This window comes from Galleria mellonella, unplaced genomic scaffold (genome assembly GCF_026898425.1).
Source record: "Galleria mellonella isolate WM207_F2 unplaced genomic scaffold, CSIRO_AGI_GalMel_v1 utg146, whole genome shotgun sequence".
Taxonomy (NCBI): domain Eukaryota; kingdom Metazoa; phylum Arthropoda; class Insecta; order Lepidoptera; family Pyralidae; genus Galleria; species Galleria mellonella.
This window is the reverse complement of record NW_026441999.1, coordinates 7479776-7506373: the sequence shown is the minus strand read 5'-3', so window position 1 is coordinate 7506373 and position 26598 is coordinate 7479776. Positions and strand designations below refer to the sequence as shown.

Sequence of the window (26598 nt, the reverse complement as noted above, 5' to 3'; positions counted from 1 at the left end):
CTTTAGGCGACAAGGCGAATGGTACAGAGGTACCCAAGCAATCGACTTTTGTACAGTATCCCTCTGGTACAGTCGTGTCATGAAAAAGGTTGAAAAATACTGTAATACACGTTTACTTAGATAATAATACAAACTATTATATTATTATTTAATTTTCTAATATTATAAATTTAATAGTAAATTAATTACCTCTTAATATTTTAATGGCTCAACCACGCCTCATGAAATTTAGTATAGTAAAGGTATATAGTAAACAATATGAGGCTGAAAAAAACTTAAAAAAAAGGGTATAGAGGAATAACACCTGAGTCCTCAGAAATGGCAACGCATGCGGGGTATCATGAGCGAAACAGTATACTCTGTTATGTCCATGGTACTGCTCATGTCTATAGGCGACGGTTACCACTTTCCATCAGGTGAGCCATCAACTTGTTTGCCATTCTAAGTTGTAAAAAAAAAAATGCAGCCATTAAATAAGGACACAAAATTAAAAAAAAAAAATAACTAGTTTTAGGAAAGTTTCCGTTATTAGGCTTTGTAATTTTACGGCCCGAATAATCGCCAAGTGTTGCCATTGTAAATACATAATGACTCAATAAATACTCATAGTCATAAAAGGGCCATAATGGTCTATGTTATCTTATTATAAACATTCTTTTGTGCTGATTTTAGAACTTGGAACAATAAAACCCGTTTTGTACTTACAATAATAACTAAAATGCTATAAATATATAGCCTATTTCACTCACTCACCGATGGAGAATACAATACCGGTATCCCTAATGACAAAGGCCATTACATATACAGCTATTTTTTTTTTTTATACCACTGAGGTGGCAAACTAGTATACGGCCCACCTGATGGTAAGTGGTTACCGTAGCCTATGAACACCTGCAATATCAGGGGTATTACGCGCGCGTTGCCGACCCTGAAGAAACCTCTTTACCCCCCTTTTGAAGAACCCCATGATGTAGTCTCTTGGGAAAACCTCGGCTTATACAGTATAAAAAGCTTTTTTTTTTTTATACAAATTAGAATTGCAAACAGGCTGACGGTCCACCTGATGGAAAGTGGTAACCGTCGCCTATAGACATGAGCAGTACCATGGACATAACAGAGTATACAGTTTCGCCCATGATACCCCCCATGCGTTGCCATTCCTGAGGACTCGGGAGTTATTCTTCTGTACCCAGTAAATTCACGCCATATCCCACTCTTCTATATATATATATATATATATATATATATATATATATATATATATATATATAGCTATAATAATTATAAATTTATTGCATAAATTAAAACAATTAAAAATAATTTTTCAATGACCACAGACAAGCAAAACAAAATTATTGCATCGTTGATCAATTGTAATACAAGATTTTAAACTTAATCCTGTTTCAACCTTCTACGACAAATTTCTTTATAACTCGGAATATAGAAGTAGTTTTTTGTAGAAGGTTGGTGACGTAATTTTATGGTCATTCGAAAAATATTTTTAATTATTTGTTTTAATTTATAAAATAAATTTTGTACATAATTATTATAGCTGTACATGTAACGGAGCTTTGCCTTTGTCATTCAGGATCCTGGGATAGTATCCTTTACTCACTAATAATGTAGCTCTTTATAGATGAAAGAATTTTTAATATTAGTTTATTATTATAGAAAATATTATTTATATTGATTCATTAGGAAATTTCATTTATTAAAAATAAAATAAAAAAAAATAAAAAAAAATATTCGACGAGGAACCTAACACTTCATTCATCACATATAGTTTTTGTAATCTGTAGCGTTAAAATGCTACTCTTAGTACACGTATACCTATACTATGATCGCTACGTAGATTCCAGACGCGTCAACCTCATAACTTGAAAATTGATTAAAACGCAATTCATTACTGCTTCACTATGACGAACTATTTCAAACAAACCACCAACGGTGCAATGGGTGCAACGCAGCGACAGGGAATGCGCGCTTCGTGACTCACCGAAGACCGGCTATTCATACGAGAATCGCAAACAAATGATATTTCTCTCCATTGCGCGTCCGACTAGACTTTTATTATTTAGTTGCATTACAATGCGCGTATTGTATATTGCATATAGCGATGTTACGATTTTGGTGAAATTAATGGTACGCGGTACGAGTTAGCTGATATCTTTTTAATATTCGACGAAACAAAATTAGTCTGGTTATTTTGTGAGTAAATTAATATCCGTACTTACTTAATATTATATTATTAAGTAATGTACTAATTTATTAGTAATAAGCATGGATGTTACTTTCGCTCAGGTTCAAAATTCACTGTTTTTATGAAATAGCTAATGGAACGGTGCCGCATGCAGTACGGGCGTCACATTATAAAATTTGTCCATAGTATGTATACATGCTGCACTGGAATTTTTTTTATTACTTATTATATGAGACAAAATATGGCACACATACCAGTGAGAGATGACCCGCGAGAATGAAGTTGGGACCTCATGGAAATCGACCTAATAAGGTTTTTTTTTGTAGTACTAATTGCTAGCGATATTCCTTTCCAAGTCGACCTCCACGTGGTTTCCCCTGGAAACCACCATGGTTATATCTTGATGAATACATCGTGATCACTTAACTGATCTGCCTCCATCCTCACCTTTCATCCTTCACTGATGCCCCGTCAGCGTATACCGATAACGCATGCAGGGTTAACATTCCTTTGTCATATATAAAAAAGAACATTGTAGTAGAGTAAATGTGCTAGTTAACGCACACAAAGGAACAATACCCGAGCACTACATGCGTTCCACTCATTGCTAGGATATTCAAATGGTAAATAGAGGGACCTTGGAGCATTTTTTTGTTCGATTTTTAAATTGATCATATCTTTTTCTTTTTTTTTTTAATTATTGATATTTTTCAACAGAAGAATGTTTTCAATTCGGTTATATTTGTTTTTAATGTTTGTTCCTCTGGCAATTGTAAACCAATTTGTAAAATTCTTTTTTTTTTTTTTTATCTGATCCTAGTCCCATATAAATTTTATCAATATCAGTTTACTAATTTAATTTTTAAATCAAAGTAACTGGTGTTGTTCGAAGTTTAAACATTTAAAGGTTTTTTTTTGTGGCACTCACTGTTTTTTTTTTCACGCACACATTCAAACGTGGGAAATTAAATATTTAAAAAATTAAATAAGACTCCTAACACATGTACAAATATAGTGTACACACATTTTTTTTTACCGACTTGAAAAAAGTTAAAAATTCTTTCGACATTCTATTTTCGTATTTATGGTAATTATGAATCGTTTTCATTATTTTATTTTACTAATAAAAAAAAAAATTTAACATAATAAGAGAGATTTCTTTTTACTTCTTAGCGTGTTTATTGACATAAAAGTCTGTCTTCTATTATAAATGCACACGTGCATATAACATGACTCTATAATTAAAATCTGGATTTAAATTGAATTTAAAACTGGACTCTAGAGAATAATAATTATACAAGTGTCGTACAACTTGCACGATTTTTTTTTTCTAATTTCAATATGTGAAATAAATTTCATAGGAATTAAATTATTGTTATATACCACGCTGGTTATTACTTGTGGCACCGTTGCAGTATTTGAGCTGACGTCACGTCCGTTATGGCTATTCTTAGACATCGCCTCTCTACAATTTTAAATCAAATTGAATATTCTAAATACCGAAATAATGAAACAAATATATCTTCCCATTTGTAGTGTTTGTGAGTTCCGAATGGGCGATAATGAAAAAAAAAATGGGGAAAATTACTATTTTATTTTATTTTATCTTATTACTTAGAGATAAGGTCGCCCATTGTTTTCTTAAGTGTAATTTTTTTCTTGTAATTCTTTATTATAATACGTTTACTATTGTAGTTCTGTGGAGAAAACAATGAAGAGTCTCCATCTATATATCAATTCAAAAATGCTTTCTCTCTTTTTTATATATCGAAAAAGAAAAAGTCGACACGCATCTAAAATATATTCCATTTAGTGGGTTTAGAACAAAAGATATTAATATTATACATATATGTAAATAGCCGAATAACCTTTGGACGTACATCGAGTCTATATCGAATGCATTTAACAGACAAACATATGTATATTATTGTAAAGTTAACCTACCGCCGTATATGTTAGTTGATAGTTGATATTTTTTTTTTATTATTTAACCTTTTTATTTTACCTTCTAAATTATATAATATTTAGATATTTATTTATTTATTTATTTATTTATTCATTAGTACAAATATGTGTACATGGCGGACTTAATGCTAAAAGCACTCTCTCCCAGTCAACCATAGGGAAGTGTCAGAATACACGAATGCGGTACTAGTAATTATTGATATACATACATACTAAAATTACATATATAAACGAATAAATATATATCAATAACAAATATACTTACACATATATGATATATACTATATTATACACGATTTTGGGAATAATATAAAGCACTTATCTATATCTATGTAATATATGAAAATGAATTGCTAAATTTCAAATTTGAAAACGCACTAAAATTTATTTTATTTAAAAATATGTTATTTACTTGGATTACATAGAGCATCGAGACTCAAAAACGGGTCAGCTTGCTTTTTTTTTTTTTTTTTAGTACGTTTGTTCCGTTTGGAACAGGCTAAGGTCGGAGACCATGCTGCCTAGTCTTCAAAAAGATAATTTGTCTGGAATTTTACAGGGTCAGCTTGCTTGCTATATGTCAAAATAGCTGACTCGTTTTTTTTTTTATCAGTATTCTTTATACTTACGCACACAATCCATCTTGACGTATCTATATTTAAATATTTAATAAATAAAATTAGTTTTTATTCATTAAAAAGATGCAAAAATTATAAGACAAAATAAATATAGAAGTTATAAAGCAACTATTTGTCATGCAAAATTGTATGAAAAAGTTGACCCGTTTTTCTCGAAGCATTTGTATGCAGACACTCTATCTAATATAATCTAAGGTTAACTAGTTAATTTTATATCTTTTCGTTTTCTATTTTCTTTCATTTTGTTTTTTCAATGTTCTCAAGAAACGTCTGGAGCTTCAAATCATCGTCATCGTCATCATTCCAGCCATTATCCGTCCACTGCTGGACATAAGCCTCCCCCATAGACTGCCATAAAGAACGGTCCTGAGCCACCTGCATCCACTAACTCCCTGCAATGCATTTGAGGTCATCACTCCATCTAGTGTGGGGTCGTCTTACACTGCCTTCAAATACTTAATATTTATTACTTTGGCTGGGCCAATTTAACTCTTTTTTTAACGAATATTCGTTAAAGTCCAAGGAAGATTCTTATGATGTAAAAAATTGCAAAAATATCTCAGAAAAAGGTTAAGATTCCATTTTTTCGCCATACTGTACCTAGCTGTCAATTCAAATATTTCCATTCTTAATGTTTAGTTAGTTTTAACTTTAAAGTAGTTTATGCTATACGCTACGGGTTTTCTTAGCTTTCCGAGAAGGGTTCATCAGGTACGGGACTAGCCCCTTTGTTCCGAACTCATCACCGGGGATAACAGTCCCTAGGTCTCGGCTACCATTGTCTTTTCTGGCTAACATAGATAGTTTTTATTCCAATAAAGAAGAATGGATCCAGTAGGTAATTACGGTAAGGGACAAAACGTTTACCGGGTTGGTTTAATATTCACTCTTTCAGTTGACATTTACTGGTACTAACGTTTTTTTTATTTTATTTTTTTAATTACAGACTACGAGCTAAGGAAATAAAATAATAGTTTGTGTTCATAAGGACGAGATGATTCCTTTTAATTTGCATAAAGTTAAAGATGTTATTATTTAATATTATTTTACAATTATTCATGTTTATTTCCACAGTATGTGTAATGTTTAATAAATACTTTGTCAGTTTTCTAAAATGATTCAGACTTCAGGTTCTTAGATAGGTATGTATATTGTACAGGTAAATACTTACAAACAATATTCGCTTAATATATGAAATTGACGATAATTTACAATTTATTGATTTTTTTTTTATAATATTACTGAGTACTATTTCGATTCTTCTAATTATTTAACTTATTACTTATTTAACTTTTTTTAGTTGGCTCTGGTCTACATGTTATAACAAAAATAATTTTTTTTCGAACTTTTCTTAAAACTTTTCTTAAAACTAATGTTAGTATATTTAAATTGTGCCTCTAAATGTTCGTTGTCTTGCTCCTCTTTTTTTTCTATCAAACATAGACTTTAAGTATATATAAAATAGAGGTCCAAGCGATCGGTGTGATCGTATGGCACTTATTTTATAATAATTATTATTTCCCTCTCAATTGTTTGAAATTAATTTTATTAAAATTTTGAACGCTCTGATATATTATATTATCCGCAATATTCCGCAAGCGGCTGACTCATTCGGTCAGTGGTATGTCGCGCAGCCGTCGACGTGCACAGCCCCGCGTACCCGAGCACTCGACTCGGCCCGACCGCGCCCGCCCGCACACCGTTTCCGAATCTTATCGTTTTCGAACGAGTCTATTTGTTTTGTGCGATAAATCAATGTAACGTAAATCTTGCTATATTAACATCCTCCAACGACCATTCCGAACCCACACAAATTGAGCATTTAATTAATAATATTGCTATTAAATTATCGTTTACGCAGCGATACGTCTCATTGGCGGGCGTGGACTAGTCAAGTTAGTGTCTCGCTCGCTACTAGTCGAGTTGTTATTTGAAAAGAGAATCTATAGAGAGTGCTCGTAACGTTGCAGGAGAGCGGAAAATTGAACGCTCTACGTTCCATATTTAAACTTTTAAATTATTTAATATAATTAGCGCAGTCTCAGTTCAGTATACACATACTTTTTAATCGTCTTGCATTGTATTTTGTTCTTAATACTCTTTTTGGACAGTATAAATTAAAAAGTATAATTTCATAATTTCGTATTTGTTGATTCTCGGATGTCTCGTAACCCGATTCTATTGTCGTGGCCATTACTAATTTGTGAAACAGACTTGATATCTTTTGTTTGACGAAACAATAAATAAGCAGTTTTGTGATAACATGACGGATTTGTGAGTTTATAATTTAGTACGCTGCTGTATAGTGTTAACGAAATTTTTTTTTTATATTCCTGTCGTTGATCAGGACAACATTATGGGTTGGTATTTTTGTTTTTTTTTTTACACTAAGTAGAGATAAACAATATAATGTTTAACTATTGACCTCAATTTAATTTTTATATGTTATGTCATTTATTTTCTGATGTACACAGATTGAGTTTATTTAAAAATATGTTGATAACTTATATAATTTTATATCTTTTCATTTTCGGTTCAGGATGTTTGTTATTTTTTCTTTTTTTTTTTTCAATGTTTTTAAGAGACATCTCAAGATTTAAATACGCAATATTTATTACTTTACACATAGCAGACAAATTATATAAAAATAAACTATTCCGGGATTTCTACAAAAAAAAATAATGGTCGAAAAAAATTAAATAAAAATATATTCCGCGAATAATGCTTAAGATTTAAAGGAAAATATATGTTTTGATAATATTTCAGGCACGTGATTTAATATATAAATAAGAATACTTTAAGATAATTCTTTGGTAACGACCGTGTATAGAGGTGTAGTCACACCGTCATGAGGTGTCCGACCTCCGTGGAGGTCGATACGTTCCGCTTCAACAGTGAGTTTTTCTTTTTAATTTTGTAAACGATTAAAACCTCCGCCATTTCCTATGTGCAACCACAGATAAAGAAATATTATTTTGCAACTATAAAAAAAAATATGTTTTTCCCATCTAGCCGTTGTGTGATACTGTCAAAATAAGTTTGTACTTAATTGACTTAATTGTATATTTATATCTACCACTTGAGTGCGGTTGTTTTATTTTTAAAAACATGACGTCATATTAATATTCGTGCATAACACGTAGAGATATATTCATATCTCTATAAAAATCCCTTGAAAACAAGTAGTAGATAACAAAATGAATGTCTATCCCCTCTATAAATACGGCGTATTAAATGCAAACATATTTGTCATAATAATACCTAAATTATTTTATATATATATATATATATATATATATATATATATATATATATATATATATATATATATATATATATATATATAAGCCATTCGATTAAGGATTTTTGAAATAATAAAATTGCCTTAGGTGTTGCGGGTGATCATAGGCAGCGGTATTCACTTACCATCAGTCGAGCCGAGTTGCTTCGGCCGTTCTCGTGTTTTGTGCTTAGCAATACATTTAGTAATTTATTTTTATTTATATGTAGAGATAGCGGTTTGTTCCTTTGGCTAACAACTAGAGATAGCTGATATCCGATATATATATATATATATATATATATATATATATATATATATATATATATATATATATATATATATATATATATATATATATATATATATATATATATATATTAAACTATTGTTAGTAATTACTAATATATACTAATATTTTAAAGTAACGCAATCAAAACAGGTCCACTTAGTATGGTCGCCATAAATATGTATGATTATATACTAGATAAAGTAATAAAAATAACATTATCGTTAAATATGTTTAACTTATATTCTTGTTTACTATATTTAACTAGTGCCTAATTTAATTTGCTTTCAATTTATTTATTTACAAGAAACAAACAGTCTTGTCAACAATACAGTTTTGATGCAATTATGTATGAAGTTCTGTATATTATTTGAAATGTAATGAAGCACGACCATCGTTGGGCCAAAAGTAAATTGATAATTTACATTAAATATATATATGTAATATTTCCTTAATATATAATATAATAAATTATAATATTATTTACAATTGTTAAAAATAGCTCTCGCCATGTCGGAAAAAAGGACGTTTACCCTATTCGCATTTAGTATGTGATAAATTTAAAAATAATTGACTCTGCCTATTTTACTGCTTACTAGGTATTTTGTGAATTTAAATTGTCCGACTGACTCTCTGACTATATGTTAAATACCGTAAACAAAGGAGATATTTCAGAAATGTAGAACTTGGGCTCTGTCTGTCACTATTTTGGAATAAAAGCTCATCGAACACACCTATTTTAATAGTCACTAAACATTTTGTCAATTTCAATTACCCAACTGACGGTCCGGTAATGGTAAACATCGTAAACAAAGGATCTGTGTCAGATTTTTATAAGACATGTCTCGTATTTTTTTTTCACTAAACTTGTATATTTTATATCTCAAATACATATATGTTTTATTATTGCATCCTGCTTTTTACAACATATATATATATATATATATATATATATATATATATATATATATATATATATATATATAAAATTATTTGTCCTCTCTGATTAAAAACTTGATATTTTAGTAGTCGATTCATTCTATGTAGTAAACATCCACTAAGAAAGTACTTTTGGATATTTCACCCATAAAGGGATGAATGGTTGTATGGAAATCCGTCATTTTCAAAGTTACAGTCGTGAAATTTTTGATATGCAAGTTTTAGGTTGGAAATAAATACTTATTTCAGTGTTTTTTTCAAAATCTATCCCCTAAGAGGGCGAAATAGGGGTTGAAATTTTATATGGAAGGGTTATTTTTAAAGTAAGAATAATGAAATTTAAAATTAAATAAAGCTTCTCTCAGCTTAAAAATAAACACATACATTTTTCGTCGTTTTTGGAAATTCAACTAAAAAAAAAAGCATTTCTATCCTAATTATCCTAATAAAATTCCGTTAATATAAAAATTAAAAAAAAAAAAAGTAGTCAAACTATTTTATTTATCTTTTTCTCTCTTTTTTGTTCTGCTTGAAATTTATTATTTGTGGTTATTGACTGGACTGAGAAGTGTGTATTTTAAAGATTTTGTAATTTCCACCCCTCAGGCGAGAAATTGAGGTGCAGCATTTTTTTTATTTTTGTTTCGAAAATTATATACAGCACGTTTGCTTAAACGTAAATTTCACGTTATTTAGCTTAGACATGAAAGAGAGCTTAATTGTGGGGTGGGCGGCAGCGTCTCTCTTAAAACATCACCAAATCCTAACTGCGGTTGCCAAGTGTGGAAACTACTGACAAACCCTCCTTATGGGAGGGGAAGAGATTGTTAGTAATGCGGACTATCAGGCCCATTGCTAGCAATATACCCTGTCAGATCGATCTCCACGTGGTCCCTCCTTAGAAACTATCGTGCTGAATTCCAGGTGTATTCGTCACGATGGGCTAACTGACCTGTCTTTTCATACTCACCTATCATCCCTCACTAGTGCCCCGCCAGCGTATACCGTTAGCGCAGGCGGGGCTACCATTCCATTATCATCCATTAAAAAAAAACCCTTATGGGAAGGTCTATGTTTAACTGTGAACAGTTTGACGATGATGAAAATTGGTGAAAATGTTTAGATTCACTGATAAAGAACACTACTTTAAACAGGTGCTAATGATTTTAATATCACACTGTATACCCGCAAAACATTATACTTCTTACCGTCTCAGTCGGGTAAAAAATAAAAGTAGAATCTGTCACGAAATAGCTTTTCTTGCAAGTATGTGAAATAAACATATACATATAACAGGCTGGGCTGACACGCTGACTTATCGTTGTTATGAAGGGATCAGCCGATCCTCAGGGATTTGAATATAGGCTGTGTGCCACTTCATGATAGGCTTCGGCTGGGGATTGTTTAGAGTCGCTGTTGTTACCCGACTGTGGAAGAAGGGAGAGTAATGTTTGTTTTTTTTATTCAAATAGACTTTTTTACAAGCACTTTTAAATCGTCATTGTTTTAATTCTACTGCAGGGTTCGGAAAGTTGTTATCTGTTGGGAAGAGCTCGCGAGAAACGCAACAGTGATTGGTATATACATACATACATATCTGTCACGCCTGCCTCCCATTAGGGTAGGCAGAAACAATGGAACGCCAAATGCTTAGATTCAAACAAACCTTTTTCGCTTATTGTATAATATATATGCACCTATTAATTTATCGTCATCATGTCAGCTTTCAACTATTTGCTGCTGAACATAAGCCTTCCCTTGGGGGGTTTTGCCAGTAGTTGCCACGCTTGACAGGCGGATTGGCAACCGCAGTTAGGTTTTGGGGATGTTTTAAGAGAGACGCTGCTACCCATCACCTAGCCCTCTTTTAGTCGCCTCTTACGACACCCACGGGAAAGGAAGGGATGGCTTATTCTATGCCGGGACCACACACCCATTAATTAGTTTAAATGGGACGACAAGATTCGACAAATGAATCGAAAAGATGAATTCGACAAAAAACGTGAACTCCATCTACGTGAAATTTTTTACCAGAGAGAGACTGTACAAAAGTCGTTTGCTTAAGTACATCTGTCTCATTTGTGTTTCTACCGTCAAGCAGTTGTGTTTGCATGGCCGTCGCCTATAGACATGAGCAGTAGCATGGACATAACAGAGTACACTGTTTCGCCCATGATACCCCCCCCCCCCCCCCATGCGTTGTCATTCCTGAGGACTCTGATGTTATTCCTCTGTACCCAGTAAATTCACGCCATATCCCACCCTTCAAACCGAAACACAGCCATGCAAACACAACTGCTTCACGATTGAAACACGAATGGAACAGAGGTACCCAAGCGATCGACTTTTGTACAAAGTCTCCCTCTGGTAAATATAATACTAATAACAATTACGATATGAATAGATACACACCATTACTTGAATAATGTATATTTATAATAAATCTGTAGAGAGGTTAATTCTGTACATGAAATATATATACTGGACTGTAAATGGCTAAAATATGAATTTGATACAAAATCTACTATTTCGATTACCAAGTAAATGATTGATTTAAGAATAAAGTTAATTTATTAATAAAACATGTTGCCATGCAATTGCCAAGTCATTGTAACTATCTATACTTATAAGAAAACTGTAGAGAGGTCAATTCCGTACATGAAATATATTTCCAAAATAACTATCAGGGCGTGATTAGTGATCGATACTGATGCCAAAAATGCAATCAGTAAAATTTTTGTCTGTCTGTATGTTCGTTATAGAAACAAAAACTACTCGACGGATTTTAACAAAACTTGGTACAATTATTCTACATACTCCTGAGCAGATTATAGTATACTTTTCATTACGCTACGATCAATAGGAGTAGAGCAGTGAAGAGAATAATACATATATATATATATATATATATATATATATATATATATATATATATATACATATATATGTATGTATGTATGTATGTATGTATATGTATATATGTATTAGTTTATCCATATACATTAAAAGTAATGTTTATGTATTATATGTGCATTTCTTATGTGTATATTATATTTATATTGTGTATTGCCTTACTGTGTTACTATAACTGTCACATATTTTTCACCACATCTGCCCTTCATACGCTTTCTGTTTTTACCCAATGGTTAGCTGGTAGAGAATGCCATATGGCATTAAGCTAGCCATTTGTACAAAATTTTATTGTGCAATAAAGAATAAATAAATAAATATATATGTTTTTCTAAAAAACTCAATTTTTTTTTATCGAGTGTGTTAATTACGTAAAACTATGGTCGGTGTGAGGTGAACGGCTCTTTAATTCGTCAGGCTTCGTTTTAGTATTTTTTTTTTTACACTTGGGATATTCAGTGAACTGTTTTGGCATGTTTTTTCTTGAAATTGGTCATTAAAAATAATGCTGATAAAAAAATAAAAAAAAACTATGACACTAAGTTTAACCCGCGTATAGAAAGAAATACATAAAGTATCCTATGTACTAAGTTAGGATACATTGTGTACTAAATTCCATTCGGATCCTTTCAGAAGTTTTTACGTAAAAGAGTAACAAAACATTCGTCCATTCGTACAATCTTTCGAATTTATAATATTAATAACATTTACAAATAATATTTAGCATTCTTTTTTAATGTGTGATAATGGAATATATACATATGCACCAATAAGGGATAATAGGTGACGATGGAAGCAGGTCAGTTAGCCCATCGTGACGAATTCCACTAGAATTAATCACGATGGTTTCCAGGGGCAACCGCGTGGAGGTCGACCTGATAGTGTATTGCTAGCAGGGTCAGTTAGACCTCATTACGTACAATCTCCCCCCCCCCATCATCATATCAGCCGTTAAATGTCCACTGCTGGACATAAGCCTTCCCCATAAGAGAAGTTTTGCCAGTAGTTGCCACGCTTGGCAGGTGGGTTGGCAACCGTAGTTAGATTTTTAGAAATGTTTTAACAGCTACTCAACTGTCTATCCCTCTACTATTAAGTTCCCTTAGACTTCTCTTACGACACCCAAAGGAAAGGAAGGGTTGGCCTATTCTATACCGAGACCACACGGCCAGCCCATATATCGTACACGTACCTAATACAAACTGCTTAGTTTTAGGACTAGATGGCATTGTGTAATATGGCATCATCGGGGGTAAAGGGATTGTTACTAATGGAGACTGAGAATCCCATTGCTAGCAATATACCCAACCAGGTCGACCTCCTCGCGGTTCTCCTTGGAAACTATCATGGTTAACTCCTGATGAATTAATCATGATGGGCTAACTGTTTTCATTCTCATCTATCACCCTTCACTGGTGCTCCGCCAGCGTATCCCGTTAGCGCAGGCGGGGTTACCATACCATTTTCACCCATCAAAAAAAAAAAATACAAACTGCTTAGTTTTAAGACTAGATGGCGTTGTGTAATATCATCATCATCACCTATTATTAATAAACTTCGTCACAAATTTTTGTATTTGTAATAATAGTTAATATGATAATTAAAGCAAAATCATTTTTATTCTGTCTATTATAAGTTTATTTTTCATTATTTCTACACCTTGCGTGCTCGATCCCCGTTCACGTGTATGACGGATGAGATTGCTAGCCGTCATTGTGTCCAATCATAGTATAGGGAGTCCAAAGACCCGGCCCGTAGCGCCGTCACCAATCTGGACATTATAGGGGATGAGATATATTATAAATCTTTTAAAATTGTTTTCTTTACATTTTATTTTTAACTTGTTTTTTTTTTTTTTTTTAATAGTAATTCGGCCTGATTAGTTGGCCGTGTTAGTGGCATAGCTTAAGTGGTTTCATAGTACGGTGGATAATTTTTTTTTTCTCAATATTCGTTTTTTTTTTTAAATTCGAGTGACTTTATTAACCAAATTATAATTAGGATTGTTTTTGAAAAAAAAAAACTTCAGTTGTGGCAAAACCAATTATTTTGATTTTAAAATTAAACTACTGTAACTATTTTGGTAAAGTTTCTATGGGGTCAGAAATTGTCAATTGACTTCACAAAGAGGAACCGACTTTTAAACCGACTTCAAAAAGATGGAGGATCTCAGTTCGGTTCTTTCATTTATGTTTGTTACCTTATAACTATGTCACATTATAGATCGATTTGGCAAATTATTTTTTTATATAAAAATATATACTTTCAAAATGTTTCTATAGAAATGTTCTCAAAATCAGTTTGTCAAAAATATTTTATTTTTTAAATCAAAATATAGATGGTTTTTTCACGATCTAAGTCGATTTTTCTTTTAGAACACAATCTTCAATTATTGTAAGTAATTTTTTTTTAAATATATTTATACGGAATGAAATCAGAGTCGTTAGCATCCATTTAAGTGTTCTTCACTGAAATGGAATATTTTTCTTGTAAATATACGAGTCGACAGCGGAAGAAGTTTGGTTACCATACCAACGCCAGACGGAGACTATATACAAAAGTCGTTTTCTTGGGTACCTCTGTCCCATTCATGTTTCTACTGTGAAGCAGTTGTGTTTACATGGCTGTGTTTCGGTTTGAAGGGTGGGATATAGCAGTGAATTTACAGGGTACAGACGAATAACACCCGAGTTCTCAGGAATGGCAACGCATGGAGGGTATCATGGACGAAACTGTATACTCTGTTATGTCCATGGTACTTCTCATGTCTATAGGCGACGGTTACCACTTTCAATCAGGTGGCCTGTCAGCTTGTTTGCCATTCTAAGTTGCATAAAAAAAAAACGCATCGCTTCCAGCTGCATTGTTAGATATAATGTAAAAATGGGCCTCAACATAATTTGTCGTTTTTGAATTTGCGATTCAAGAAATTTCCTAACTAGTATATATTTTTTAATGTTTGAAAATGGAATGGTAGCCCCGCCTGCGCTATCAGTACACGCTGATGGGGCACCATTGATGCATGATAAGTAAAGATAAAGGCAGGTCAGTTAGCCCATCGTGACTAATTCGTCAAGAATCAAACACAATGGTTTTTAGAGGGAACCCCGAATGAATTTTATTTACCTACCATCTATGTCGCTCAAAATTGCTTTACAATTTTGATGTGACCAATATATCCATAAAAAAACTTTACTAATGTTATAAATATTTGTTAGTTTTTTACATCTTAACGTTTAAACCGGTCATTATAAAATTTCATATAATTGTAATATTTAGACGGAGAAGGATTATAGGCTGCTTTTTATCCCGGACAAGAAATATATCCCGATCACGCGGTCGAAGTCGCGGGTTAAAACTAGTACACATATAAGTATATTTTTCCTCTATTCAATAATGCACCGCCTACTTATTTCTCTGTTCGCCCAATGGTCGACTGGTAGAGAACACCGTCCGGTGTCAAGTCCGCCATATGTACATAGAATTTTACTGTGCATTAAAGTTTAAATAAATAAATAAATAAGTACAAATAGTGCCAAATTTTCATCAACACGTATTCGAATGATACGCAATACGCCATAAGTCGTTATACCTCGTCACAGTGGCTCGGTCTAATATCTCGCAGGACGCCCACACAACAGAGCGGCAACCCGTAGGTGGGTGGGTCTTATGAAATAACATAGTCTCACTGTACACGTAATACGGGCAGGTACCTCGTTTTATTTGAAAACTAAATAAATAAAAAATAAATAAATTGTAAAGACTTTTTTTTTAATCTTTTTTATTTAAAGGCTTTTATCGTATAAGGATATGTCAGCTTCATCATACCCTTAAATCTTGAAAAGTATTTCACATACTTAATACATAAATAAATAATACCTTAGTATTTTTTAATAAAGGGAATTATTGCTACAAAAATGTAGCAGTTAAAGATTTTGCCATTCCGGAATGTAGATCTGCTAGTAAAATTGTAAAAACATAAAATATTTGCTTTGGGTCAATAAGAGAGAGAGAGACTCGCTGAAAATCGTAGTGAGTGGCAAGAGCTCCACCGACAAGAGCGCAGCTCCTAAATGGATAGATAGATAGATAGGGTTAATAAATGGTCCAATCCTATGCGAAATTCGATGTTTTTAATCATCATATTACCCTTTAACTGTCCACTGTTGAACGTGGATAATTGAGCCTCCCTTTTGGGGGGGTTTTGCTAGTAGTTGCCACGCTTTGCTACCGCAGTTAAGCTTTGGAGATATTTTAAGATGGACACTGCTGCCAATTCGTCGTCCTCCCTTAGTCGGCTCTTACGACACCCACCAGGAAAGGAAGGGGTGGCCTATTCTATGCCGGGACCACACGCCGTGTTTTTAATAGGAAGAAAGAAGTAAATATGTGATACTTTAGTTTGTTTTACTTTGTAATTGTTATTATTATTATGCGCCAAATAAATATTTTTCGTTCTTTCTATCTAAATATTTTTATTTAATTAAAACTTAATTTAAAACTTTTTTTAATATTATTCTCTTACGACTCTACCGTTCATTCGAAACGCAATTTCACCTAAGAAGATGCCCGTTCTTCTTAGCTAAATTGAAAATCAGTTGTTGTTTTTTTTTTTTCTAAAAGCTTAATATATAAATTACGAATCTGTATGAATACAAACTAATAAATTAAAGAGTATCGAATCATAACATTTCAAGCATTAACATATAGTTACAAAAAAATAATAAATTAATAAATCCCGAATTTCCAATAAAAAATTGGTGATAATAGCTTCGATATAGTTTGCACAATCAATACATACTTTTTTTTTTATACAACTTAGAATGGCAAACAAGCTGACGGTCCACCTGATGGAAGGTGGTAACCGTCGCCTATAGACACGAGCAGTATCATGGACATAACAGAGTATAATGTTTCGCCCATGATACCCCCCATGCGTTACCATTCCTGAGGACTCAGGTGTTATTCCACTATACCCAGTAAATTCACGCCATATCCCATCGTTCAAACTGAAACAGCCACAGCCAACAAACTTCCATTACTTCCTACAAGAGAAGACTGAAATCATACCTTCTAACCAATAGTTCAGGGGGGAAAGGGATTGTTAGCAATGGAGTTTGACAGCCCCATTGCTAGCAATATGCCTTATTTGCTGTATTTACATTATTTTTACCGGTACCTTTCCTGCACTGGATTATCCAAATAAAATTATTTTCTCTCTAACTACACTGGGTTGGCTGGAAGAGATCTCTCTCAGAGATAAGCCCTCCCTTGCTAACAAGTTGTTAAACTAATCGCTGTATGTATTGTTTAAGTGCAATAAAGAATATACATATAATAAAGTCGTAACTAGTCTTACATAGAAGATACGTATATAAGGAAAACTATTGTTGCTATGAACACAATAGAACCCAAAACAATGCTTTTTAGAATGTTTGTCTGTACGTTTGTGCGCGCTAATCTCAGAAACGGCTTAACCAATTTGATTGCGGTTTTCGCTAATGCATTGTGGTTCGCTCCACTTAACATTTAGTGTTTATTTTATTTCAATCGGTTCATAAATAAAAAAGTTATCGTCAATCTAAAGAATCACATATAAATATATATATATATATATATATATATATATATATATATATATATATATATATATATATATATATATATATACTGGACTGTAAATGGCTAAAATATAAATCTAATACAAAATCTACTATTTCGATTACCAAGTAAATCATTGATTTAAGAATAAAGTTAATTTATTAATAAAATATGTTGCCATGCAATTGCCAAGTCATTGTAACTATCTATACTTATAAGAAAACTGTAGAGAGGTCAATTCCGTACATGAAATATATTTACAAAATAACTATCAGCGGGTGACTAGTGATCGATACTGATGCCAAAAATGCAATCAGTAAAATTTTTGTCAGTCTGTTTGTATGTTCGTTATAGAAACAAAAACTACTCGACGGATTTTAACGAAACTTGGTACAATTCTTCTTTATACTCCTGGGCAGGTTATAGTATACTTTACATCACGCTACGATCAATAGGAGCAGAGCAGTGAAGGGAAATGTTGAGACAACGGGAAAAGTTACTCCATTTTTAAGCTTCCGTCGCGTGTGCAGTCTTAATGGCCACTTTTTAAAATGTAAAAATGTCCACCCGTGCGACGCCGGGACGGGCCGCTAGTTGTAGAATAAAAGATTTCTAATATTGATACGGCCATTGTTAATGTTGATAAGTAATTGATAACATAACCGTTTGTAACAGAGTTGTTGTTGGTGCTTCCATAGGCACCAACTAAAATAACCGAATTAATTTTACAAGATATCTCATTACCTTTTATAGTGGAAGAACTGACTTGGCACTTTTTTACATTTTATGTTTTTGATATTGGGATTTGTATTTTACATGTATGAAACTTGTATGAAAACTGAATTGCAATTAGTTGCAGAAAGTTGACCGTGCTCTGTCTCTGACCTTTTGAGACGAGAAAAAGATGTAAGTTCTCGATTTCAGTGTATTTTTTTTTTCGTGTTACGCATTATCTTGGCCGATTTAGATGTTTCTTTTGCAATCGGTCATGCTTATTCCCTTGTCGGTTCTATCAAACGGTCATGTAACCTCTCTTACTAACATGACACGTACAGGGGGGGAAAAGGATTGTTAGTAATGGGGACTGGGAATCCCATTGCTAGCAATATACCCAACCAGGTCGACCTCCTCGCGGTTCCCCCTGGAAACTATCTATATGGTTAATTCCTGATGAATTCATCATGATGGGCTTACTGGCCTGTTTTCATTCTCATCTATCACCCTTCACTGGTGCTCCGCCAGCGTATCCCGTAAACGCAGGCGGGGCTACCATACCATTTTCACCCTAAAAAAAAACATGACACGTACACTTGTCAAATTGTATGGGTGGCTCAAAAATTTTTGTCGTTTTTTTTAAATCAATGTTTCCTTTGTAAAACAAGTTTGTTTGTAGAACACCCCCTTAAAATGATGCTGATCATCAGCCTTTGTATGAATTAATATACAAATCATATATGTATACAAATTATGTAATTTTTTTAATAGCTAATTATGGAATGGTAACCTCAAGGCGAAATTTTTTTATAGGATAAAAATGGAATATTAACCCTGCGTGTTATCGGTATACGCTGATAGGGCAGGCCAGTGAGATAGGTGAACATTTTTTTTATACAACTAATGAAATCAAGTTAGTTGGCCAATCGTGACGAGTTCGCCAGAAATTAACCATGATGATTACCAGGAAGGACTGCGTAGCCGTCGACCTGACAGAGCATTTAACTAGCAATGGGGAGGGGGAAAATCAATTATTAGTAATAGGGTCTAATATGTTATCCCATCCCTGGTATTGCAGACGTTCATAGGCTACGGTAGCCGCTTACCATCAGACGAGCCGTATGCTTGTTTGCCACCACAGGGGTACAAAAAAATCCAAGTTAGACAAATTCCACATTCTGATTCACTGACACCATAACGATGCGGTTTGCTTTACATATTTAAAAATGGAAAACGTATCGGTATCAGAAAGCAATTAAAACGACGAGTAAGGGAAATTGAACTCTATGTTCTAAAGATAAGACATATTAAACTAATACACATTCAGACCGCCGCCATTTTAGTATGCAGTGCACATACATAGGACGCGTAGTAATTGCTACTTATCAATATAATTACCTAATTGTTAAAACAATAAATATTTGTTTGCTCTTAGTATTGTGTTGACAATATTTTTAACTACAGAATAAGGTTTATTTATTTATTGCATTCCATAATATAATTAGTAGATAACATTTCAACTTCAATTATGGACCCTGTTGGGCACAGCAAGTACGAGAGTGGTTCTTCAAAAAGAGCATAATATAAGTATATATATATATATATATATATATATATATATATATATATATATATATATATATATATATATATATATATATATATATATATATATATATATATGTGTATATATATGTATATATATATACATATATATATATATATATATATATATATCACGCCTGTCTTCCATCACGGTAGACAAAAACAACAGTTCTTCAAAAAGGACATATTAAGATTTTTTGAAGATAATCAACGCACGCGTGACATCCCTAGTGTTAGCGTTTATAGGCCACGGTAACTCTGTTTACAGGCCAGACGGGCCGTATGCTTGCCTGCCATTGTAGTGTTTTTTTTTTTTTTTTTTTTTTAAAAAGTGTATATTCTTAGCAGTGAAATTCTAAATTTTAGATAAATATATGTTGCATCATATCAGGGTTGATTCCGACGTGTCTTTTTTTTATTTTATATGTTAATCTGTTATTTTAATTTGATAGTTTTGTGAAATTAATTTTTTAAAGAATTTATTTTCTTCTATTTTATTATGATATAGTTCTTTTCTTTTTTTTTTTATTTATCTTTTTTTTTTATCGATACGAAGTTGTACGATAACAATGTTTATAATTAAATTTACTTGAATAAAAAATATTTATTATTATTACTTTGATAAAATAGATTTATTATAAATTTTTAGTTTAAATCTATTAGGAAATTAATATATTTTATTAATCTTTTTATAATAAAAAATTGCTGTAATATCAAACACATATACTCCATGACGCCTGAAAACATTGTGCTCGTTTTTTCAAGTACTAACCTTGCAGTGAATTAAAAAAAAATTACGATTTAAAAGTGCTTGTAAAAAAGTCTATTTGAATTTGTATTTATAGAGTCGTGTATCTGTATTTTTGATCAATTCTCAAAAATATTTTTTTTATAACTTTTTTATTATTATCTTAAAGTAATTTTTCATTTACCTAAAACACAATATTTATATATCATAAATCTATCAAGAAACTTTTTGTAACTTCATAATCATAGTAATAAATACATATGAATAAAATTATTTATTTGCACCGGCTCGTACTACCTACATAGAAATGATTTCATTGATGTTTCCAAATAGTTGCCGATATTATTCTTGATAATAATCCCACAATGTCAGTAATGGTTTGATTTCAATCATATTGCATAATTAAAAACTTAGTTTTACTATGAAAAAATATTACCTTTAAAAGATATGTGAAATTGTTTTGTCAGTTGACGCACACGTAGCTGCGGTATTTAAAAACCCTTTTAGGAGCAAATGAGGCACCAAGTCGTGGCCCCTTTAAATTTACAATTGCCCATCTTCGTATTGGACTATCGCCTCTCATATAATATCTAAAGATAATTATTTAGTTTACATACGAAGTGTGTTTGTCGGGTCGTATTCCGGGCAAGCGGGCGAGTCAAGTTGAAGGCCGATGCTGCGTGACGCGCCGTTTCGCGCCAAACTAGCCTAGCCTACCCAGTACAACAGTGTAGAGTAGAGGCGGTTCTAGTTCATTGTTCGAATATTAGTTCGAATACTCGTTAAAAATATCGATTACTGACTCGAATTCGGATAAGTGCTGTTAACGTTTTGCCTGTACTTACATTAGATTTTGACTGTAAGATATACCGGATTGACTTTTCATGTGTTTTTGTTAACAAAAAACATTGTAACTTAATCTGGTATTTCTTATAGTTAAAGTAATTGTGTGGATATTCGAATACTTAGATCGAGTTTAATTTTCAATTTATTTCTCTAATTTACTTTTGATAAAGATAATTATTTTGTCATTTAATAAAACTAGCTGTATCCCGCCGCTTTGCCCGCATAGATTAGTACACAAGATATCCTATTTAGGATTTAACCTACTTTATGTATCAAATTTTATTTCAATCCCTTTAGTAGTTTTTGATTGAATGAAAATAAGCATCTATCCATCTATCCTTACAAACTTTCGTATTAACAATATTAGTAGGATTTTTTTTTTTTGGTAAATATGGAAAAAATAAGGAAACAAAAACGTTACAACGATAAACACTTGACCAGTATTTATATATCACAAATACTTGAAATCTGTATTCGAAAATCGTGTTTGCGAATGTGTATGTTGAGTATTCGAGGACCAAAATATCCATCTGGTAAACGAGTCAGCTCGACTCGGCACATCACTAAACTAGCATCTTGTACAATTGCCAACGTTATATTTCGTCGCATTTAACTTTATACTTTATTCCCTCTATATAGAGTTTAAATAATGCGATATCATATTTGTGGAGTATTGTACGCTGGCATAGAGTATTATGTAAAAAAAAAAAGAAACATTATTCCTTATTGGGATCTTGGCCCATCGATTTTATCCGTTACCTACGTTACGTTGCGACGTATAATTTCAACTACGTACTAAGTATTTGTGACATGCTCTTACTATGACGGCTGTTTCCACTTGGGCGGATTGCACGATATTTGTTGACCATCAAAAATGGAGGTTGTCAAATAGACTTTACTTTTTTACGACTTTCTTCTTGTGTAGTATTATTATTTTTTTTTTTTTAATATCGCACGATTTGGCGCCAATTGTTATTCAATTAGGACTTTTTTTTTATAATCAAAGGGGCATTTCAGTATTGTATTGACTTGAAAAAATCCACAGATTAAGGTTAAGGGTCAACCTTAAAATCTACGAATCGTGGTCGGGCAATATTAAAGTATTAGTAAAATCAATTAAAATTTGTAAATTTAAAATGATTATTTTAATATTAATTCAAAATAATTATTAATAATATAAATTTAATGCTAATTAATTTATCTTTATCCTTGTAGTCCTGGCATAAAATAGGCCACCCCTTCCTTTGCCGTAAGTATCGTAAGAGGTAACTAAGGAGCAACAAGGGATGGGCAGCAGCGTCCCTCTTAAAACATCTCTAAATTTTCAATGCGGTAGCCAACTGCCTGCCAAGTGTGGCAACTACTGGAACCCAAGGGGTAGGCTTATGTTCAGCAGTGTACAGTTAGGGGCTGCAATGATGTTGATGATTAATTAATTCTATATGATATTAATAATAACTAGAAAACATTACGCTAAGGCTGTCTTGAAAAGATTGCTCTCAGCAATAAGACCGCCTTACTGTACTTATACAATTGTATTCTTACATTTATTATCTTGCTTATTACCTATATGTATTTTTTTTAATGGATGATAATGGAATGGTAAGCCCCACTTGCGTTATCAGTATACGCTGGCGGAGCACCAGTGAGGGATGTGAAAAGGAACGTCAGTTAAGCCATCCTAACGAATGCAACCATAAATTCGTCACGATGGTTTCCAGGAGGAACCGCGTGAAGGTCGACCTGATAGATTGATATTAATAGGGATTACCGCCTCATTGATACAATCCCTTCCCCCCGCTTAATCCTATATTATATAATGCAAATAAAATATACTCATTCATTCATTAAAAAATTGAAGTCGCTAAAGAAATTTTTTTTTTTTGCCACCAGGTAAAGAAGTACAGAAAAGGTGGCGCTCAATACGTGACTCATATACCAAAGCGTACAGGCAGGGCAAGTGTGTCCCACCGGAGCATTGCCAGCCGGGTAGCCGACGCTACCAATACCACAAGCAGATGGCATTTCTGCTGCGCGCCTTACAGAACAAGTTAGTATAAAAATCACTTATCGCCGTATCCTCAGATAGAATTTTAATCTATGCTTTATTTATATTTTTATAAACATTTTTTTTTATAAATTTGTGTACCTAATGGAGATTGCTCGGGGGGAAAGGGATTGTTAGTAATGGAGACTAAAAATCCCATTGCTAGCAATATACCCAACCAGGTCGACCTCCTCGCGATTTTCCCTGGATACTATCATGGTTAATTCCTGATAAATTCATCATGATAAGCTAACTGGCCTGTTTTCATTCTCATCGATCACCCTTCACTGGTGCTTCGCCAGTATATCCCGTTAGCGCAGGCGTGGTTACCATACCATTTTCACCCATAAAAAAAAGGAGGTTGCTCATAGAGGACTTTTTTTATTGGGTGATAATGGAATCGTAACCTTTCGCTATTGGTATACGCTGACGGGGCACCAGTGAGATGATAAATGAGGATAAAACAGACCCATAGTGACGAATTTAGACGGAATTAACCAAGATGGTTTTTAGGGGAAGCCGCGTGGAGGTAGACCTGGTAACGTGTATTGCTAGCAATGAAGCTGTCGATCCTTATTACTAATAATCACTTTCCCAGAGGACTTATCTACTTTTACCGTCCACTGTTCATCTACCTATCTATTAGAAAATAATGATTAAATGTCCCTGGTAGTCTATTGGCTTAATGCGTCTTCCAATGGTCACAGGTTCTATTCCCATACTACGCAAACATTTTTATTAATGAGTATGTCCGTTTGTATTGATGATGTATTCTATTTTCCTGTGTTCTCTCTTCATTTTCCTCCATCATTTTCTTCTGTTGTATGTGTGCTATTAAATATATGTATGTTTATGTATATATTTGTATGTGTATATGTATATGTAGTGTATATATATGTGATAATATCTATATAACAGTGCGCCACCTACCGTTTGCCTTTTTCTCAAAGTCCTCTACCCAAAGGTTGTCTGGAAGAGATCGCTTAGCGATAAGGCCGCCTTTTGTATCACTTCTCATTAATATTTACTGTATTTGTTATTTCTCTTTTTACTTGGTGCAATAAAGTGTAAATAAATAAAATATTCTTTGTATATTTATGTATGTTTACGAACAAATAGTAGTATGTTAGTTGTTTTAGTATTGTTTTAGTACATTAAATTTTATAACGTTGATTATTGTCACAAACTGCACTTATATACATATATCGATCTATCTGTATTGTACACCAACAGTAATCGATTTTTTTTTATTCAACTTAGAATGGCAAACAAGCTGACGGCCCACCTGATAGAAAGTGGTAACCGTCGCCTATAGACATGAGCAGTACCATGGACATAACAGAGTATACTGTTTCGTCCATGATATCTCCCATGCGTTGCCATTCCTGAGAACTCAGGTCCCTTCAAACCGAAACACAGCCATGCAAACAACTGCTTCACGGTAGAAACACAAATGGAACATATGTGGCCAAGCAATTGACTTTTGTACAAAGTCTCCCTCTGGTGTTGTTTATATTATAAACCTACTAATTAGCTACAAATAATAAACAAATCGATAAAATAATCAAATGTAAATAATAATTAAATTAGAGTCTGCTAACAAAGACAATAGTCAGTAGGGTTGCCAAAAGATTTTTTTTTTCTTCTAAATTTTAGGAAATCTTTTTCAGAGCGGCAACACTTACATTTACAGTGATTTAGAGCAATAAAATGCTTTTTCGAGGAACCACGTGTATTTTTCAAAACTGACTAAAGTCACACTTAGTTTGAACGCTCTTATTTGCTTTAACATTTTATAAAAAAAATAATAATAACCTTCGTTGACTGAATACACTTAAACTTACTTCATTACTATAGGATATATATTATATATTTTTTTCTTTTTTTATTTATACAACCTTCATCTCGGTCAATTAACACGTCCCGGACACCCAGACGAAACCACGGCTATGAACTAGTGCTGTGAATAAATCTAAACTCGAATAGGGGTCAGTAGAGTCGCTTCCATCCTCATTCGATTCTAATGTCCCCGGAAAAATATGGATAAGCCGGGACTCGGATGTTACGTGCCAGTATTAACAATGTCGACAAAATGCCATTTTTCGTTCTATTTTTTTTTATTTACTAATTTCTAGAACTTTCTCAAATATTATACAAGAATTTTTTTTTGTGTATATATTTATATTTTCGTTATAATATTAATTTCATGATTATTTTTAATGATCTCAAAATAAAAACCGGTACCGTTTTTAAAAACTCCCAAATTATTACGTCATTAATTTTCCCAGCTTATGTATTATACGTATATGTATACTGGCTATTTCCTGCGGCTTTGCCCGCGTGAATCAGTACATAAAAAGTATCTTATACGCTTAGTTAGGATATAAGCTATCCGTATACCAAATTTAATTCGAAATCCGTTCAGTAGTTTTTGCGTGAAAAAGTAACAAACATACATTCGTCCATCCGTACAAACTTTTGCATTTATAATGTTAACAGAGGGAGACTTTGTACAAAAGTCCTTTGCTTGGGTACCTCTGTCCCATTCGTGTTTTAACCGTATAGCAGTTGTGTTTGCATGGCTGTGTTTCGGTTTGATATGGCGTGAATTTACAGGGTACAGAGGAATAACACCTGAGTCCTCAGGAATGACAACGCATGGGGGGTATCATGGGCGTAACAGTAGTATACTCTGTTAAGTCCATGGTACTGCTCATGTTTATAGGCGACGGTTACCACTTTCCATCAGGTGGGCCGTCAGCTTGTTTGCCATTCTAAGTCGTATAAAAAAAAATAACAATACAAATTTACTGTGT

The 26598-nt window shown here is 32.9% G+C and overlaps 1 protein-coding gene across 2 annotated transcripts in view; it reads left to right on the top strand.

The window, feature by feature from the left end:
- LOC113514787 (uncharacterized) overlaps positions 1 to 26598 on the top strand; it is a 39035-nt gene that overhangs the window by 4238 nt on the left and 8199 nt on the right. Inside the window, exons 1-2 of one of the 2 annotated variants that reach the window (XM_052891871.1) lie at positions 6430 to 7163; positions 23629 to 23785. In XM_052891871.1, the coding sequence (XP_052747831.1) occupies positions 7160 to 7163; positions 23629 to 23785 (161 nt within the window). In that variant the 5' untranslated portion in view covers positions 6430 to 7159. Of the gene's footprint in view, positions 1 to 6429; positions 7164 to 23628; positions 23786 to 26598 lie in introns of those variants that run through there. The other variant, XM_052891870.1, reaches the window with a different exon arrangement.